This window comes from Cherax quadricarinatus, chromosome 24, assembly GCF_038502225.1.
Source record: "Cherax quadricarinatus isolate ZL_2023a chromosome 24, ASM3850222v1, whole genome shotgun sequence".
In the NCBI taxonomy this organism is placed as follows: domain Eukaryota; kingdom Metazoa; phylum Arthropoda; class Malacostraca; order Decapoda; family Parastacidae; genus Cherax; species Cherax quadricarinatus.
The window spans coordinates 34,956,411-34,975,819 of NC_091315.1; the positions used below are offsets into that span (position 1 = coordinate 34,956,411).

The following is a 19,409-nucleotide window of genomic DNA, read 5'->3' on the forward strand; positions in this document are numbered from 1 at the left end:
GCACTCCGAAGGAGTGAAGCTGTAGAAGTTATAAGTGACATCTGAACTGATGTCTGCCTCCGTCTAGCAAAATAGCAACTGAAAGTAATGGCAACTGTTTTTTTTTTTTTTGTCACACTGCCTTAATAGGAGATGACTATCGTTAAAAAATCTAATAATGTGGTACACTGAGCTCTTGCATGAATCCTTATTTACACAATGTGGAAATTAGGATTTGTCATGGACTGCCATAACAAATTACAGGAAATCCCTGTTAGATAATTTTAATGCTCTTACACAGATGATCAATAACTAACCTTTAATACATTGCCAGAACCAGCATAAGCGCAGACCTCAATAAGAGTTGCAGTCATCTGGCGGAAAGGGGCTGGAAGGTTCTCGATACAGGAAAGAACAACTTCACACTTATCCTGACAACCTTACATAAACAAAATTAATATTAATATATATTTTTTTTCCAAGATAATTCTTCTATAAATTACAATTTAGGTAAAATATAAGTCCTGTACTACACATTTCATTAAGCCATTAATATTAGTAGTACATATACAAATTTAATTCTGCACTTAGTGATACTTCTCATATCCAAACTATGTGGGCTGAGACCGGTTTGGAAACGTGGAGATTCCGGATACGTGAGGAGGGAAAAAATGCACATCCGTACCGTCATATCGCCATCCATACCCTGTCATATTGCCATCCATACCCTGTCATATCACCATCGGCAATGGCATTGTAGGTTTAAAAAAACGAGTCCAACATCATCTGGTGGTAGGACCAGACATTCTGGGCTCAAATAACAGCTTCCCAGATTTCACGGACCACAGGACCATAACTTTTCAAATGGGCTGTGGACAGTGGATACTCCAAAAATGTTTTGACACCTGCCCTTGCTGCTGAAGTTTTTGGTCTTGGAGGCACTGGGTCGTGTCATCATCATCACTTTCAGATTGTTCCAGGTGCAACATTAATTTTGCAATCTCTGCATCTGTTAGAGACTGCAAACTAGGGTCATCTTCATCACACTCTAGCCAGTCCTGCAAGTTGGCATTATGAACCATCATACCACTGCCATGTTGTGGTAGGTACCACTTCACGCACTGAGTTCCAAGCTCTGTGGCTTCACCATCACTTTTCTTTCAGCACTTTTTCCAGTTTTTGAGGCGGCAGAAAACTCACTTGTGTAGGCCATAATCTTATCACGAGCTTTCTTGATATCACAGAAGGTGGCAAAGAGAGCTGCTTCTAGTAACCAACCGGTACACTAAAGTGCGCACTAAGTTTGATTTAGCCTTCTGCCATATCTGAATGGCAGTTTGGATGCTTCGATAATAATTTTAGAACATGCCCTTTCACAGGGCCTGTTCAGACACTGGCGAGGTTTGGATAATGACAGGCTGGATGTGCGAGGTATCGCTGTATATGTTAATTCAATACATTATGCAATAGAAAAGGCTAAATGAAAGTAGTTACTAAATTTATCATTATTTATAAAAATAATTCAAAATAAATTTTTCAATTCTACACGAACTTGTATAATACTTACCTAAATATGCCAGAGCCAGTCCCAAAGACATAAACCTTGAATATGTCTCCTTCAGTTCTGTCTCTGATTTGGCCAGGAGAGTTGTGACAAGAGCCTCCACTACCAATTGATTGGTGGTGCCTACAGCAATCATTCCACATGCTAGAGCAGTAATGCCTACAACCTCCAGAGAACTCTTCTCATCCGCCAAAACAGGTGTTAAGACTTTTAGAACTGCCTCCCTGTTGCTGCCAGCATATGCTAAACCCAAGCCTAAGATAGCACCAATTCGAATAACCTATAATTGGATAAATACTTTATTATTTTTCCACATAATGTTAATATGAAGAGCTAATCCTGCATGTTACATACTAGCAAGTACAAGATTGCTGTAACATCCCTAAATACTTCAAACACACTGTGAATCAAACCAAGCACACTCATGCACAAAGGACAAACCAATGAAACACTAATACAACCTACTTTTCTGATAAAATAAAAATAAAGCAATGAAATGCAAAGTGTAGGGAGGATTTTGGTAAAAAAGTATACATGTTATCCATTTACATTGAATTCAACTAATGCTCAGTAATTCCTTAATTTAAAAAATTTTGGAAATACAATAAACCCTCTTAACAGAAAAAGGTGATAGTTTTTACTAGGCCTGATTAAATTAATGGCATACTGTGAGCCATGAACAATCATTTCTGGTTAAATTTATCTCCGAGAAATGGGGAAAAATCTTCAATTTTTTGTGATGTAACCAAAATGGAAGGTAAGTGTAAAATGTAGACACCTGGGAACATGATTAATGATAAGAGGAAAGGTTGCTTTAGTGCCTGGAATGTTTAGTGTTTATTTTGGACTTTCTAAATTGGAATTTTATATAAAATTGGCGAAATTGACAACTTCTGTGCACTTTATAAGATAATTCTGATAGCTGAATAGACAGTTTCTTGTGCTAAATTAACAAAACAGAAGGCACACTAGAAAAATAGCCAAGCTATAGGTCAATTACAGCAATAGAACTAGCTTAATAGAGGACTCAATGGGCAAAATCACTGACGTGTAAACTATGCACAAACTGCTAACTTGGCACCTGTGTAATTCCACAAACATTCCATCAAATTTCGTACTTTTAGGGTTATCTTTGGATTTTTTTGTTAAATGTGGATACTAAGCACTTTTTATTTTGGGGCTTTGGACAGTGAAGGGGTATAACTTATTTTTATTTTTTTTAACATGTCTGCCATTTCCCACCAAGGCAGGGTGACCCAAAAGAAAGAAAAACCCAAAAAGGAAGGAAAACTTTCTTTATCAGTCAACACTTTCACCATCACTCATACACAATCACTGTCTTTGCAGAGGTGCCCAGATACGACAGTTTAGTCACTCCAAACTGCCAATATCCCAAACCCCTCATTTAATGTGCAGGGACTGTACTTCCAATTTCCAGGACCCAAGTCTGGCTAACCAATTTCCCTGAATCCCTTCACAAAATATTACCCTGCTCACACTCCACCAGCTCATCAGGTCCCAAAAACCATTTGTCTCCATTCACTCTTATCTAACACTTTCATGCAAGCTTGCTGGAAATCCAAGTCCCTCACCCACAAAACCTCCTTTACCCCCTCCCTCCAACCTTTTCGAGGACGACCCCTACCCCACCTTCCTTTCCCTACAGATTTATATGTTCAAGTCATTCTACTTTGATCCATTCTCTCTAAATGACCAAACCACCACAACAACCCCTCTTCAGCCCTCTGGCTAATACTTTTAGTAGCTCCACACCTCCTCCTCCTAATTTCCATACTACAAATTCTCTGCATATTTACATCACACAGTGCCCTTAGACAGGACATCTCCACTGCCTCCAGCCACCTCCTCCCTGCAGCATTTACAACCCAAGCTTCACACCCATATAAGAGTGTTGGTACCACTATATTCTCATACATTCCCTTCTTTGCCTTCATGGAAAACGTTTTTTTGACTCCACAGATACCTCAACGCACCACTCGCCCTTTTTCCTTCATCAATTCTATGGTTAGCCTCATCTTTCATAAACCCATCTGCAAGTCAACTCCCAAATATCTGAAAACATTTTCTTCCATATTCCCTCTCTCCAATGTGATATCCAATTTTTCTTTATCTGAATCGTTTGATACCCTTATCACCTTACTCTTATGTATGTTCACTTTCAACTTTCTACCTTTACACACTTTCTGAAATTCATCCGCTAACCTTTGCAACTTTTCTTTAGGATCTCCCAAAAGCACAGTACATATCAATAGAGAGTAACCTTGTCACCTCCCATTTTGCATTTGATTCCCCATAATTTAATCCCACCCCTCTCCCCAACACCCTAGCATTTACTTCTTGTACAACCTCATCTATAAATACATTAAACAAACATTGTGTGATTACACATCCCTGTCTAAGACCTACTTTTGCCAGGAAGTAGTCTCCCTTTCTCCTACACACCCTAACCTGAGCCTCACTATCCTCATAAAAACTTTTTACAGCACTTAGTAGCTTACTACCTATTCCATATATTTGCAACATCTGCCACACTACTCCCCTATCCACTATCATATGCCTTTTATAAATCCATAAATGCCATGAAAACTTCCCTACCTTTATCTAAATACTATTCACATATATGCTTCAATGTAAACATTTGATCTACACATCCCCTACCCACTGTAAAGCCTCCTTGCTCATCTGCAATCCTACTCTGTTTTACCTCTAATTCTTTCAATAATAACCCTACTAACCCCTTCTCCTATATAAATTACTAAATTTAAAAAGAAACTTTCGTTTTTCTTTTTGGGGCAACCCTGCCTTGGTGGGATACAGCCAGTTTGTTTAAAGAAAAAGAATAACCCTACTGTACACTTTACCTGGTATACTCAGTAAACTTACTCCCCTATAATTTTTACAATCTCTTTTGTCCTCCTTCCCTTTATACAAAGGAACTATGCATGCTCTCTGCCAATCCCTAGGTACCTTCCCTCTTTCATACATTTATTTAACAAAAATACCAACCATTCCAACACTATATCTCTCCCTGCTTTTAACATTTAAGTCTTGATCCCATCAGTTCCAGCTGCTCTACCCCCTTTCATTCAATGTAATGCCTCACACACCCCCACACTCACATCCTGCTTTAAATATTCAGTACAAGTATCAAATAAAGTCAAAATCATTGCACATTTTACTTTATCACTTTCTAGAGAATTACCGTGCATCACACTTACCATGGTTTTATGTCCAATGTAATCAGAAAGAAGAGCAAGAGCTGGATCACACTCATTCCTCACTCCACTGTTGACAATACCGCAAGCCAAGAGAGCCCCAGATTTGATGAAATCCTCCGATGAATATAAATACTTATCAATCTGTGTCAGCCCACCATCAACATCCCATAAGAGTATTAAACCCAATGATGCTGTTGCACTTAACATACCTGTTGAACAAAAAATACTTTTAGCTATTACCCACCACCAATTTATATTTACTTTCCCCTCATTTTCTTGCTCTCTTACATCTTAGAAACACTATTTGGATAGTGTGAAACAATTTTGCCACCTTCAAACTGAATTTCAATGGTTACTACTTTCTCTTGATCTCCTTTTTCTATTTCCCTTACATGATTTTCTTTTTTTTAGTGAATATTTTGTAATACCTATAATCTTTAGTAGAAAATCTACATTACACATTTTAACAAATACAAAGCATTTTTCATCATTTTTCATCCCTATGCATTTATGCCCCTGTTGCTGTTGCTATTAACCCCTTCTCCTGTATACGTACAGTAAAGAAACTTTTGTTTTTCTTTTTAGGTAAACCACAAGCTAGTCAACTTGGTATTGCAGCAAGTATATTTAATAACTGTTGCTTAATCAGTGCAATTAAATATAAAAGTACAGTAATTATTCTTGGTGAAATGAAGCATGCCATACCCTATATAATTAGTAAATGATTGATAAAGAAATGCATGTTTTCATTTCTAAACCATCATCATGGATAAGTAAATTATTTATGAAATAAAAATACAAGTATATTTTAAATAGGTTAAAAAAAAACCGATTGCATAACAAACCATAATCCCGGGGGGGTTTTAATTCCCCTTCCCAAAGGTTCAACCCCTTTGAGGTTTTTTTGGGGGGGTTTGGGTTAATCTTTTTTAAATTTTACCATCGTTACTTTAAAAATTTAATAGCCTTTGACCCCTTTTAAATTACATTCCAGCTACCCACAATGCTGCTGGAAGAAAACCCCCTCCCTATTATCTTTCTGCCCCTTTCAAAAGAAATGACATGTTTTTTGTCTTTTGAGAACATGCTCCCCATTCCTACACCTTTTTCTTCTTTTCTAGAAAAAGGGAAAAGAACCCCAAGCTGTGCTCAATTTCCTGAAACAGAAGAGGGCTCTCCTCGGGAAAGTTTTTGTTTTTGAAAAATATCTGGGTCTGGTCCCCTTTTTCCTGGGCACCCAGCCCAAGAAAATTGTCTGAAAGGGGTACTGTGGGTTGCCCCCTTCCCCCCCTTTTTCCCCCTGAATCGCTTCATAAATTTATCTTCCCATATTTCAAAAATTCGAAAAAAACCCGTCTCCATTTGCCCCAAACCCGGCGATTCCCCTTGGTTAAATTTTCCAAACCCTTTTATGACCTGCATGGGGTTTAGTGTTTCCCCTAACTCAAGCCCCAAAAAACCCTCAGGCTCCTTCCCCCCCCCCTTCCTCCAGCTTTTCCCTGGGAAAACCTTACCCTTCCTATTTTCCATCTCAGATTTACACACCTCTTGGTTCCTCCTTTTCTACCCTTTTCATTAAACCCCCTCAACAACCCCCCACCTAAAACCCTCTAAATTACCCCAGGGTTTACCTCCCCTGTTTTTTAAACCCCCTTAAAGCGGTCCAAACAAATCCCCTTAAAATTTGGTATTACAAAGTAGTTTATTTTTTTAACTTTTTCATATGTAACAAAATAAAATGTAGATAAAATTTTTTTTAACGTTTTAAATTTTAAAACAAAAAAAAAATCTATTTTTTAAATATTTTTCATATTTTTGTGGTATTAGGTTGGTAACGAACCCCCGGAAGTACTCCACCCCTGCCAGATGACGGGAAACAAAAACCCCCTTAACTGTTTTGCATGAGGGAAAAAAGGTGCGGGGTTTTTTTTTCTGCTCCCCATAAACAACATTAGATAACGGGGATATCTTGCTCCCTATTACGCTTTGGTCACACTTCACAGACACCCCGCCATATATAAAACATACATCTGGGGTTTTTCTCCTTTTAAAATAGCTTTTGTTCTTCTTTTTTCTTCTATTTTTCCCATGGGAAGGGGAAAAGAATCTTTTCCTCCGAAAACCAGGGTAGGAAGGGGCTAAAATGCGGGAGCAATGGGCTAGAAACCCCCTTCTCCTGTGGGCATTTACAAAAAAAGAAAAAGAAAAACTTTATAAATTTAAAATTTTAAATATTGGTTTAAAGTCGGATGACAAAAACAGATGATTGTTGATTTATGAATAAAAAAAGGTTGGATGCCCTATTTCATGGAAACAAAGCTGAAGGGGTGGGGGAATTTCAGGGGGAAATAAATGGGATTAAATCTGGGTACCCCGAGATTTAGGAAAAGGGAAGGGGGTAGCAGTAATGTTAAATGATCATTTGCGGGAAAGGAGAAAAAGAAAAAATTGAATGTAAAATTTAAAATTATGGGATTAAAGAAAAAGGTTGGATCGAAAAAAGTGGGTCATAAAAAGCGGGGCACCTGGAGAAGAGAGGGAATGTAGAGAGAAAAATTTTTGGGAGATTTTAAAGTGAATGTATGGGGGAACCAAAAACCAAGTGAGGAAAGGAATTTGTGGTGGGAACCTGAATGCTAAAGTAGGGTTTTTGGGAAAATTGTGGTAAGAGAGTTTGGGGTCCCAGGTGAAAATGTTGGGAGCCCTTTGATTGAATTTTGTATAAAAAGGGGGTTTTTTAGAAAATTACATATTTTAAAAAAAGGGGGGATAAAAAAATATACAAGATTCATTGGGTGAAATGACAGTATTTTTGTTGGATTATGTATTGGTAGATAAAGACTTTGATAGACCAGGTTTTAAAAACTTTTTTATAAAGGGGCCCCCCAGATATATCAGATCACTTTCAAATTTTTTCCGGGGAGAAAAAGGAAAGATGGGATAAAAAAAGAATAAAGCATCAGGGAAGAGGGTAAAGGTTTATAAAAAAAAAGGGGGGCAGTTAGGGAAAGATAAAAACAGCTATTGGAGGAAGATGGGCTAATAGAGCTAGAGCATAAATTTGGGGGGGAGAAATTTGGGAAAGGTTTAAAAATGAAAGTGTTAGTGTTTTCAGCGAAGTTTGTTTTTAACAGGAATGTGGGTGCGGGGGAAAGGGGAAAAGCGATTTTGGAATGATGATTTTAAAAAAGGGGTAAAAAAGGGAAAAAGTTGGCATTGAGAATTTTTAAAAGTAAAGTGATGAAAGGAGGAAGAGTATATGGAAAAAAAGAGGGGGTTAAGAAAGTGGTGAAGAAAGTAAAAAGGCAAATGAAGTGGGTGAGATGTTATCAACAAATTTTGTTGAAAATAAAAAAAGGTTTTGGGTAAAGTTAAAAATTTTGGGAAAGTCAGAAAAAAATGGTTTATCATTTAAAAAAATAGGAGAGTTAAAAAATGGATTTAAAGGGGTTTGGGAAGATGGGGGGAATATTTTGGGGTTTTTAAATGTTGATGAAGATGGGGAAGCTGGGGAATTTCTTGATAGGAAAAAGGGGAATAACATCTTGTGGGGAGGAGAAAAAAGGGCCGTTTTTTGGGAGGGGGGGGGAAGTTAAGTGAGGCAGTAGGTAAAATGAAAGGGGGAAAGGCACCCGGGGTTGAGGGGAAAAAATGAAATTTTAAAAAGCAGGGGGGGATATATTTTTTGGGTTGGTTGGTGAAATTATTTAATAAATGTTGGAAGGGAAAAATTACCAAAGGGATTGGCAGAGGCATGCATAGTTCCTTTGTTATAAAACCGAGGAAAAAAAGTGAAAAAATTTTAGGGGATAAGTTTTTGGGGGTGTACAATTCAAAGTGTATGGTAAGTTAAAATTAAAGAATTAAGAGTAAGGCGGAAAGGATCCCAAGATGAACAAGGGGGCCCAAGGAAGGTGGGGGGTGTGTGGACCAGGTTTTTTAAAAGTTGAAACATAAAAGTAAACAGTTTTTAGAAAAAGGAAAAAGAGGTCTTTGTGGCTTTTGGGATTTGGAAAGGCGTTGCCCCGGGGGTGGATGGGGGGCAATTTGGCAGTTTTTGGGGGGTGTTAGTGTGGGTGGGGTTATAAAGCGGTGAAGAGTTTTGAGGATAAGGAGCTCAAGTTAAATTATGTGGGAAAAGGGGGAAAAATTTTTCCCAGAAAAGTAGGCCTTAAACCCAAGGATGTGTGATGTCCCGTGGTTTTTTTAATATATTTATAGATGGGGGTTTTTGAAGAGTAAATCACGGGGTCTTGGCAAAAAGGGGGGGTTTAAAAGATAAAGAATCACACAAAAAGGGGGGGGAATTTGTCACAGCTGCTCTTTGCTGATGACACTTTGTCTTAGGAAAATTCTGAAGAAGAGTTTTCAGAGATTGGTGGATAAATTTTTGGTGGGTTTTCCCAAAAAGAAAAATTTAAAAAGGTGAATACGGAAAAAAAAGGGAGTTATGAGGATAACAAAAGATTAGGTGATGAAAGATTGAATATCAGATTGGGGGGGGAGGGGTATGGGGGAAAAGGGAAATGTATTCAGATATTTTTGGGCGTGTCAGCGGATGGGTTTTAAAAAGAGGGGGTGAATCATAAAATTGATGAGGAAAAAGTGAGTGGTGCACTTGGGGGTCTGGGGAGACAAAAAACTTTGTCCTTGGGGCGGGGAAATGTTGGGGTATATTTTTCCCCAAAGCTCTTATATGGGTGTGGCGTGGGTGAGGGGAATTTTTGGGGGGAAAAAGGCTGGGGCAGGGGAAATATTCTGGGGGGCAATTTTGGGTGTAAATATAATCAGAAAAATTCGTAGTTTGGAAGTTAGGAGGGGGAAAGGTGGGGATTCCCAAACCCTGTTGCCCAGAGGGCTGGGAAGGGTTTTGGGGTGGTTTTCGGACATGTAGAGGGGGAATGGGGCAAAACCGGGGGCCATTTAAAGGTGTATCAGTCTTTTAGGGGAAAGGGAAGGCCGGGGGTAAAGGTGGCCTAGGAAGGGTTGGAGGGAAGGGGTAAAGGAGGTTTTTGTGCCGGGGGCTTGGATTTCCCGCGGCATGCGTGGGTTTGAAAAAGGGGTAAAGGGGAAAAAGGGTTTTTTAAATTGGGTGAAAAATTTGGGTGTGAGCAAAGAAACATTTATGAAAGGATTCAGGAAAGGGCCGGGGTTTGGGAGTCTGGGATAAAAGCAGTGCCTGCATCTAAAGGGAGGGGGGTGTTAATGTTGCGGGTTTAAAACCCACAGTGTAAAGCCCCCTTTCCCTGGAAGACAGTGATGGAGTGAATGATGGTAAAAAGTTTTTTTTTTTGGGCCCCCTTTCCTTGGGGGGAAAATTTGGGGCCAAAGTGTGATAATAAAAAAAAAAAAAAAAAATATTTTGAAAAACGTATAAAACTTTTGGACCATTACGGGCAAATTTTCTACCTCCAAATTCCCTTATCAAACTCATGGGGGGGGAGAGTGCAAAACTTGGGGGACCATTGATGGGGAATGGGGAAAATGGGTTAGATCCGGGAAAAGGGGTGGTCGGGTTTTTGGTTTGCACCTCATCTACCCATCTTGGGGGGAAATTTATTTAAGGGGGAAGAAAAGGGAAGATTTTTCCCCTGAAGAGGGTTCTGCTTTCCCCAGGATACAGTATTATCTCAAATCAAATATAAAAAATATAAACCATAAAAATTAATGGCTTAATTTTTTTTTTTCAAAAAAGTCCCCATCTCCCCCCGGGGGCAGGAAAAAGAAAACCCCCAAAAGAAAATTTTTCATCATCATTCGCATTTTCAACCCCACTCCCATTACCCTTCTTTTGGGGGTGCTCAGAATACAACAGTTTAAAGCATACACATATAAAGATACACAACATATCCTCAAACTCTTTTCCCCCCAAAACCCTTTTAAAAGTGGGCATTGTTTTTCCCTTTTCCAGGACTAAAATCGCCCGGCTACATAAAAAAACCCGGGTTTTCCCCTAAAACCCCTTCCCCAAAATATTACCCTGTCTGCCCCCAACAGATCGTCAGGTCTAAGACCATTGTCTCCATTCACCCCTTTCAAAACCCTCAAACGCTTGCTGGAAGCCCAAACCCCCTTCCCCAAAAAACCCCCTTTTCCCCTCTCCCCCCTTTGGGGAGGGCCCCTCCCCCTGCCTTCCCCTATGATTTTTTTTTCCTTTCCCTTTTCTATTTTTGATCAATTCTCTCCAAAATTTTTCCAAACCACCTCAAAAACCCCCTCTTTTTGCCTTCGTAATATTTTCATGAACTCCACCCTTTTCCTAATTTCCCTCCAGTTTTCTATAATTTTACACCAAAATTCCCCTTAAACAGGACATCCCCACTGCCTAAAACTACTCTTGCGGGTTTTTCACCCAAGCTTCACCCCCATATAAAATTTTGGTACTATACTTTCAAACTTTCCCCTTTTTTTCCTTTTTATAATTGTTTTTTTTCCTTATCCTCAGCACCCCCTCCCCTTTTTCCCCCTCATAAATTCAGGTTCCTCATTTCAAAAATCAATCCGGCGCTTAACTCCCAAGTTCTAAAAACATTACTTCTTCCTTACCCTCCCCCCCTTTCTGATATCAATTTTTTTTTTCTAAACCCTTTTTGATACCCTCATATTAGTTTTTCTTTTTCCCTTTTCCAACTTTCCCCCTTTTTTTAAATATTCCCAAACTCATCCACAAACCCTTTTAATTTTTCCCTTAGAATCTCCTGGCCCAGTATCACCCAAAAAAATAACTCCGTCAATTCCCATTTAATTTGTTTCCCCCAAAAATTTAACCCCACCCCCTCCCGAACATAGCATTTTTTCCCTTTTACAACCCCCACCCATAAATATATTAAACAACCAGGGTGACATTAAAATCCCTGTCTAAACCTACTTTTCTGGGAATAGTCTCCCTCTCTAATACACACCTAACCTGGGCCCCCTTCCTCAAAAAACTCGGCATTTAATAATTTTCCCCCTTATTCCCATATTTTTGTATGTTACATTGCTCCTCTACCCCACTATCTTTCCTTTTTAAAATCCATAAATCAATAAAAACCTCCCTACCTTTCCCCCAAATACTGTTCACATATAGTTTAATTTAAAAACACTTGTTCCTTTCCCCTCCCACCCCTGAAACAATTGCTCACCCAAAATCCCCCTTTTCTGTGTTCCCTCAAATTTCCCCAAAAATTAAAACCCTTACCAAAAAACTTTATTGGTATCCAGTAAACTTTTCCTCTAAAATTTTTTCCGTCTTTTTTCCCCCCTTTCCTTTTTAAAAAAAGGGACTATACATCTTTTTTAATCCTAGGTCCCTTTCCCCCTTTTTCCCATACATTTATTAAACAACTTTTCCAACCCTCCAACACTATATCCCCCCCTGCTTTTACCATTTCTGCCCTGCCCCATCGTTCCAGCTTTTTCCCCCCTTTTCATTCCCCCCGGTGTGCGTGCCCCCCTCCACCCATTCTTTCTTCTTCACCCCTAAGATGGTATCCTCCTAAGGTCGAAATTACTGCCTCTTTCTTCCTTAACTTTTTAAATTTCCCTAAAAATATTCTCCCATCTACCTTACCCCCCATCTCCCCACCCACCAACCCCCCTACTCTTTTTTTAAATTTTAAATCCATACTTTCCTAGGCTTTCTCCTTTTTAACTCACCCCCAAATTTTTTTTTTTAAAAATTTTTTGGGCAGTGCCCCCCCTCTTCATCTATTTTTTTGCACTCTTTTTTACCTTTTTTTTTTTCTCCCCAATTCCCCTGCTCTTCTTAAAAATTCTTTTGAAAAAACCTCTCTGGGCTACCTTTTCTCTTTTCCCTTTCCTTTTTTACCAACCCTTTTCCTCTTTCCTCCTGCCCCACCCCCTATAACCACAAACCCCCCACATTCTAATACCATTTTAAAACTTTTTAAACCCTCTTCCCCTTCTACTCATTTTTTACTAACCTTTCTCCCTTCAGTGGCCCCCAAGGTTTTTTAAATTTTTTTTCACTCCAAAGTATTTTCCCGGGTTCCCAGTACTGACGAATTTGTTCCCAAAAGGGAATATTTTTGAAGTAAATTAGTCCATTTAAGCCCCCCAAACAAAATTTTGTTTTACTTACATAAATCCCCCACTTAATTGGTCACAAGTTCTTTATCGGGGGCCCCTTAATCCTTTATCCCCCGAATTTCTTCCTCCCTTGGTTATCCCTTTTCCCTCCTCTTACTTGTTGTTTTATTCCTCTTTTCCATCTACCTTTTTCCTCTTTGTACCCAAAAACAAAAAAATTGATCCGATATATCAGTTTCCCCCTCTATAAACATGTACATCCTGGGCCACCCATCAACCTTTTTCCCAATAAATCTAATAAACTACTTTCATTCGTGCTACATCATACCTTTATATTTATTTCCCCTTTTTTTCATAAAATATTATTATTTACCAAATCTCTTTCTCCCCATAGCTAAATTCAAAACCCCTATTTTTTTCCCCCAAAACCCAAATTTACCTACTACTCCCTCTATAACTTTTTTCCCCCTTTGGCTTTTAAATCCCCAACCACCATTCAGGGCGGATTAAGTCTCCGGGGCCTAGGCTATTCAGATTGAGGGGGCCCTTTGGGGTTACGGGTGTGGGGGCCCCCTTCCAGCTTTTTGGGGGTAGTGTAAACCCTGTTTGGGGTTTAAAAAATCATTCGGGTTTATTTAGATTAAATTTAATGGGGGAAAGTACATCAAGACAACCAAAACCATTTCCCAAACAGCCATTATAACTATCTTGTTAAATCATGCTTTTTAAAAAGAGAATAAATTTAAAAAGACAGCAAAAGTATTACTAGATTAGGCTTTAAAGGGTAGTGACACCCTTACCTATTATTTTCCCCAAAAACCAATTTTAACATTTTCCCTTTATAAATCACTGCCCAAATTTTTTATCATTGCATCAAATCATATAAACTTAGAAAGTAAAAAATTGTTTATATTCAGAGCCTTCTTAAATAAACTTTTTCTGGTTTTTATATTGGCAAAAACATCAATTTATTTTGAAAATCTATTTCTTTTGGATCCCGACTCAATGGTCAACAAGGGCTGGGGTTACCAAATTTTTCTTGGCTCATTTTTTGAAACCCGGGGTGGTTTTTACTCTTTTTAAAACAGAAAATGAGCGTTCTAAATTCACATTAAATAGCTAAGGGGTTTTGGTAAAGGGGTCACTATGTCAACATTAGGGAAAGGGTTTTTGAGATACCCGCATTTCTTAAATGTTTCCAAAACAGCCCGAGGGGCACATTTTCAGGTGCAAACTTTAAAACCCGTTCATATACCCCAGAAAAATAACTATTTTTTTCAAAAATTTTCCTGAACATCTGCTGAAAGGTGTTGTTGCAACTTTTAAAGCCCGCTTCTCTCAATTTCATCTGTCATAGTGTAAAATTTTTAACGAAATGGAACTTTTACTGAGATTCTGGGGAATTTCTTTTCTTTTCACCAATTCTGTAATCAATGAATCCCGAATTTAAGTATGTAACTGTCTTTTTCTGCCTTGGGGCGCTTAAAATTTCCCTTTTTGGCTCTTCAAAATTGGGTTTCCCCTTCCTTTTTTCCTGATGATCAGCCGGGAACTTAGTCTTTCTGAGTTTTTGCTTTCTCTTCAAACATTTCAAAAACTTCATCATTGCAGTTTACTTACAAATTCCACTAAACCTGCATAAAGGGTTGCCAAAAACCATTTCAATTTTTAAATTTTTTAAAAATGTCTTGTTGGGCATTTCCCCCCTTTTAGTATCAGTCCCCAAAACCCAAAAATAAAGGAATTCAAAATCTTCAATTTTTTATGCTAAACCCAACTTTACTTGTGGGTTTCTTCTGGGTCTTTCCTCTCTATTTTGGGTCAAAGCAGAGCGTATTTCCCCAAAGCTGTCTTTTAAAGCATGTTTTGCATCATGCTGCTGAACCACCTTTTTGTTGATAATGGTTTTTGGCATCCCTTTAATGGTTGACTTGAGTATACCCCCACCCCATGTTTGAAGCAGAAAAAAATTAAAAGTGCTTTAAAAAGGGCCAAAAAAAAAAACTACGGGGACCAAACCCGGGGAACCACAAAAAATTAAGAAAATGTGCTGAGCGGGCCCCATATTCAACCAAATTGGGGTTTAAATTTTTTGATGGACGCAAACCATTATTTTTTGACTTTTTTGCCCCTTTTTTAGCTCTGGGGCAATCCATAATAGAGTTGTTCAAGCAGAATTTTCGGTTTCTACATTCATTTGTTTCTCCCTCATTTTTCCCCGAAAGAGGGAAAGGGGAATTTTTAAAAACGCTCTACAGGCTTACCCTTCCCGGGTTTACCAAAACAAACAATGAATGTAAAATTTATCTGTATTGAAATATCTGGTGTTGAATCTACACTTATTGCCCAAAATATTTTGCAGTTTTCCCCAACTGCTTTTATTTTAGGGACCTTCTTAGTCATCAGTTCAATAAATTCATTCATATAATAATGGGTATATGAATACAATGCCTCTTCTCCCTTTTCCCCAAAGGGATGGCCAGATTTGCTAAGAATGGATCGAATTGTGCTAACAGTTCCCCCAGTCCCTGAAATTTTTGTTTTTCCAACCAAAAACCTCATTTTTTCAGGAAAAATCCTCTTTAGCCAAAAGGGAATTTTCGCCAACAACTCTTTCCCCAAAATTTTCTCCCCAAAAAGTCGCTCTTTTCCCGTTTTATTTTCCAAAAGAAACCCTTTAAACCTTTTTTTTTGTCACGGGAAAAACACGGCTAAAATCCCGCTCCCCGTGGTAATTTCTGGGTTTTTTTTTTCCTCAAAAAGCTTTTGGGAAATTTTTCATTTTTAACCAAAACCCGTGTGAAAGGTTTTTTTTCTTTGGTGAAAATAGCTTGCATCCCGGACAATTACACTTTTCCCGAGCTTTCAAATTTTACCATCAAGTCTTTTCACAGTTTCAGAAATTTTAAGCTTCCATAAACATAGATGACTTTAAAAAAAAAGGGCTTCCATCATCCAAAAACCTTTCTGATTTCCCCAAAGTCAATGTTCCCGAGATTTGAAGGTTTTTTGCAATGAAAGCATTATGTAGAAATTTTGGGGTTACATCTGGCCATGGGGCCCGGATCTTTTAAAAACAAATCCCGTGGGTGAAATGTCTGTTAAAAACATTGGGGAACCAAAAAAGTAGATGTGGTGAGAAATAATGGAGGGGGGGCTTCCTGTATGATCTGGCCCCTATCTTTGGGTTCAACTGTACTGGTAACATCAGAAACCCGTTTTTTTATAGGCATGTCTGTAATCTTTCTGCAACCCCCATCTTTCTTTTCTGTTTTTTCTTCTTAATTTTCTTCTTTCTTTTCTGTTTTCCCTCTAAAACGTCAACATCACGTTCACGAGGGTCCTGTGGGGGTGTATCACTGTCAAAATCATCCCAAATAAAATTTTTATTATCAATTTATTAAATTTTTTAAATTTTTAAAATTTTTTTTTGTTTAATTGGGGATATGGCCCCCGTGGGCCCCTTTTCCCCTGGCTGCATCTAAAAATTTTAAAGCGTTACCCCGAAAGGGGGTCATATCTGAACTTTTACCATAGATTAGGCTAATGATTTGGGGCTCCGAATTTTTAATTTCCTCCTTGATCTCCCAAATTTTCTTAAAAAAGAAATCCTTTGGGTCCAAAAACAAGACTTTTGGGATTTATATTACCATTTTTATACAAAAATAATCATTATTTTTTGCATTATATATAACTACCATAATAAGGGCATGAGAATTAAAAAATCAGGGACAATTTTAATTTTACCCCCAACCCAAAGATTTTCTGATGTGGCATGTGTTTCTTGGGAAATATTTGTAAATTAATTGATGTTCTACATCCCCTTCCCCCATAACCAAAAAAAAGCATTTGCTGGAAATGATGTTAGCATCAATCAATAGTCTTTATTTTAAATAGTAAAGACAAAAACAGGACAAACTGTTTTTAAAAAAAGGGAAATCAGTTTTGGTTTTTTGGTTTTTTTTATAATATTTTTTCCAAAAAAGCCCCTTTTGGCCATCCCTCTTTACTGGTTCCTTTTTCAGGTACCCTCCCCTTTAAAATTTTTGGGAAAAAAAACATTTTTTCCATAAAATCAATGTCTATAACCAAAATTAGTTAATTTGTACAGTCAAGTCTAAAATAACGTGTAATTACCCAGAAAATTGATGAGGAATCTCCCCTACTCACCCGTTTTAAAACAGCTGTTTGATGTAAAAAAGGTTTGTTTTAGTGTTCCATCTAAAAAGTTAAAGGTTTTTTTTAATTTTATTTTTTTCATTTTTATTTTTTAATTTGAAAGAATCTCTGTGAAGTCTTCATAATCTTCCATCTCTTCAGGCAGTTCCAAAAATACTTGTTGTCTTCCCAGCATGAAGGCTACTTGCATCCTCACCTTTAAAGTTAAAATATTAAGCACTAAATCTAAAAACAAAGTACCACTATTAACTCCAATGTCTATTAAACTATTTATGGTAAAGACTTTTGAACTGAGCTAGATAGAAAATATGCATCAATTATGAGAAACAGACATGTGCACAAATACAAATCACAAAAATATAATGAAGTATATTACCAGTAAAAGGATTATAATCAGAGTAAGGCAAGAGCTAAAGAAAAACAAAACAAAGCAGTGCATAGAAAAGCCATTTTTTAAAGAGACTTCTATGGGTTTCCTCTGAAATGTAATTTGTTAAAATAACTAGTTTTGAAGGAATTCCAGATATGAGAGTATGAACCTTTGTTAGGAAATGACTGATGTGGTTAGAAACAAAAAAATAAATTTTGCAATCTGAAGAATTATAGAGTGGATATTACATGAAATTTAATTGTAAATATTTTTTAACTAATAGCTCCAAGAAATTACCAGTTTATCTGGACATTCATCAAAGAGTTGTTTGACAAGTTCTAGATCGTGGAGCTGCAGAGCAAGCCTCATTGCTTGAGGATATTGACCAAATTTACGATAAAGTTGCAGACTTGTATGGAGCAAATTTGTGTTCTCTGGATCTGGCACATATGGTACACAACTGGTCAAGTATAGGCAAACACGATGATATGCATCCTGAAAGGGAGATTTTTTGCAAGAAATTCAATATACAATTTATTCTAGTATTTGCAAAAGAATTCTTTTCTTATACTATATCTACCCATTGATTACAAATTAATGTCTTTGTGAACCTTATCCTCCTTTACACAAGTCAAAGAAAAGTGAAAAAATATAAAGCATATACAGTGGAACCTCAAAAAATCGAACTGCTCCCAACTCGACCAATTATGTAAGTGTATTTTTGTAAGTGCTTTTATAAGTGTATTTTTGAGGGTCTGAAATGAACTAATCTAATTTACATTATTCCTGATAGGAATAAATTCGTTCGGTAACGGCACTCGGACAGCCTTCTGGACTGAAGAAAGTTCAATATTTGAGGTTCCACTGTACAGCATTAATTTTCTTAAAAGCATTTCTTAATTTCAATAATAAATATAGACTGTGCAAATTATCTTGTTTAAATCTACCAATGCTTACTTTATCAACATAATCCTGAGAAGTGAGAAGATCTAACTGTTCCATTTCCATCAGAAGATCACAAGCTTCTGCCTCAGCATTGTGTTGCATGTGATAGGGAACAATAACATGGGCCTCACTAATTAATTCTGCCCTTCGAGCATCATCATCCTCTCCAAGAGTTTCCCATTCTTGGGCAATATCACCTGCCAGATGCCTAAAGAGCAACAACACAGAATGATACTACATAAATTAGACTAAAATAGCATGGACAATATAGTCATGATCTGAAGCCAGGGGTCAGTGGCTGTGAAGAAGCATGAAAATTTACAGACATTAGTATACCTTTATGAAATAAATTCAGACTATTTTCAAACATTACTTCTTAAATTGTTTAATTATAACATGTCACAAAAGGGGTGTCACTAGCACGTTAAGAGACCATACAATAAGTGTCAGGGGCCCGAGACTGTTCAACTGCCTCCCAGCATACATAAGGGGGATTACCAACAGACCCCTGGCAGTCTTCAAGCTGGCACTGGACAAGCACCTAAAGTCGGTTCCTGACCAGCCGGGCTGTGGCTCGTACGTTGGTTTGCGTGCAGCCAGCAGCAACAGCCTGGTTGATCAGGCTCTGATCCACCAGGAGGCCTGGTCACAGACTGGGCCGCGGGGGCGTTGACCCCCGGAACTCTCTCCAGGTAAACTCCAGGTAATTGTTTAATAATTATCATACTAATAAAAACTATATTAATGTATGCATTTCTACCATTTACTGCATATATAAATGCATTATTCCAATCAACTCGAACCTTTAAATGTACTAAATAAGCAGATTCTGAATCCTCTCAGACTTAGCTATAAAAGAAACTTCAGGCACAAACCTGACATATTCATGGCCCCAGTCGCCTACTTCACCACGCTGGCCGAGTAGACGGTACTTGAGACACTCGCGCTCTTCTGACATAGTCATAGCCAATACCGATACAATATCAGCAGTGAATTTCTTCAACTTACTGTCCTTTATTTTTTCATATATGTCCTATAACAAAGAGTTTACATGGAAGCTATCAATTTCCAAATGTGTATACATATCATGAATATTGCAGCA

General features: G+C 37.8%; 1 protein-coding gene across 1 annotated transcript in view; it reads right to left on the reverse strand.

Moving 5' to 3' along the window:
• The window catches only part of Rpn1 (regulatory particle non-ATPase 1), a 37,175-nt gene that overhangs the window by 15,215 nt on the left and 2,551 nt on the right, over window positions 1–19,409 (reverse strand). The window contains 7 exon segments of the mRNA XM_070088490.1: window positions 297–418; window positions 1,547–1,823; window positions 4,783–5,072; window positions 16,984–17,188; window positions 17,660–17,857; window positions 18,320–18,515; window positions 19,183–19,340. Of these exon segments, the coding sequence (XP_069944591.1) occupies window positions 297–418; window positions 1,547–1,823; window positions 4,783–5,072; window positions 16,984–17,188; window positions 17,660–17,857; window positions 18,320–18,515; window positions 19,183–19,340 (1,446 nt within the window).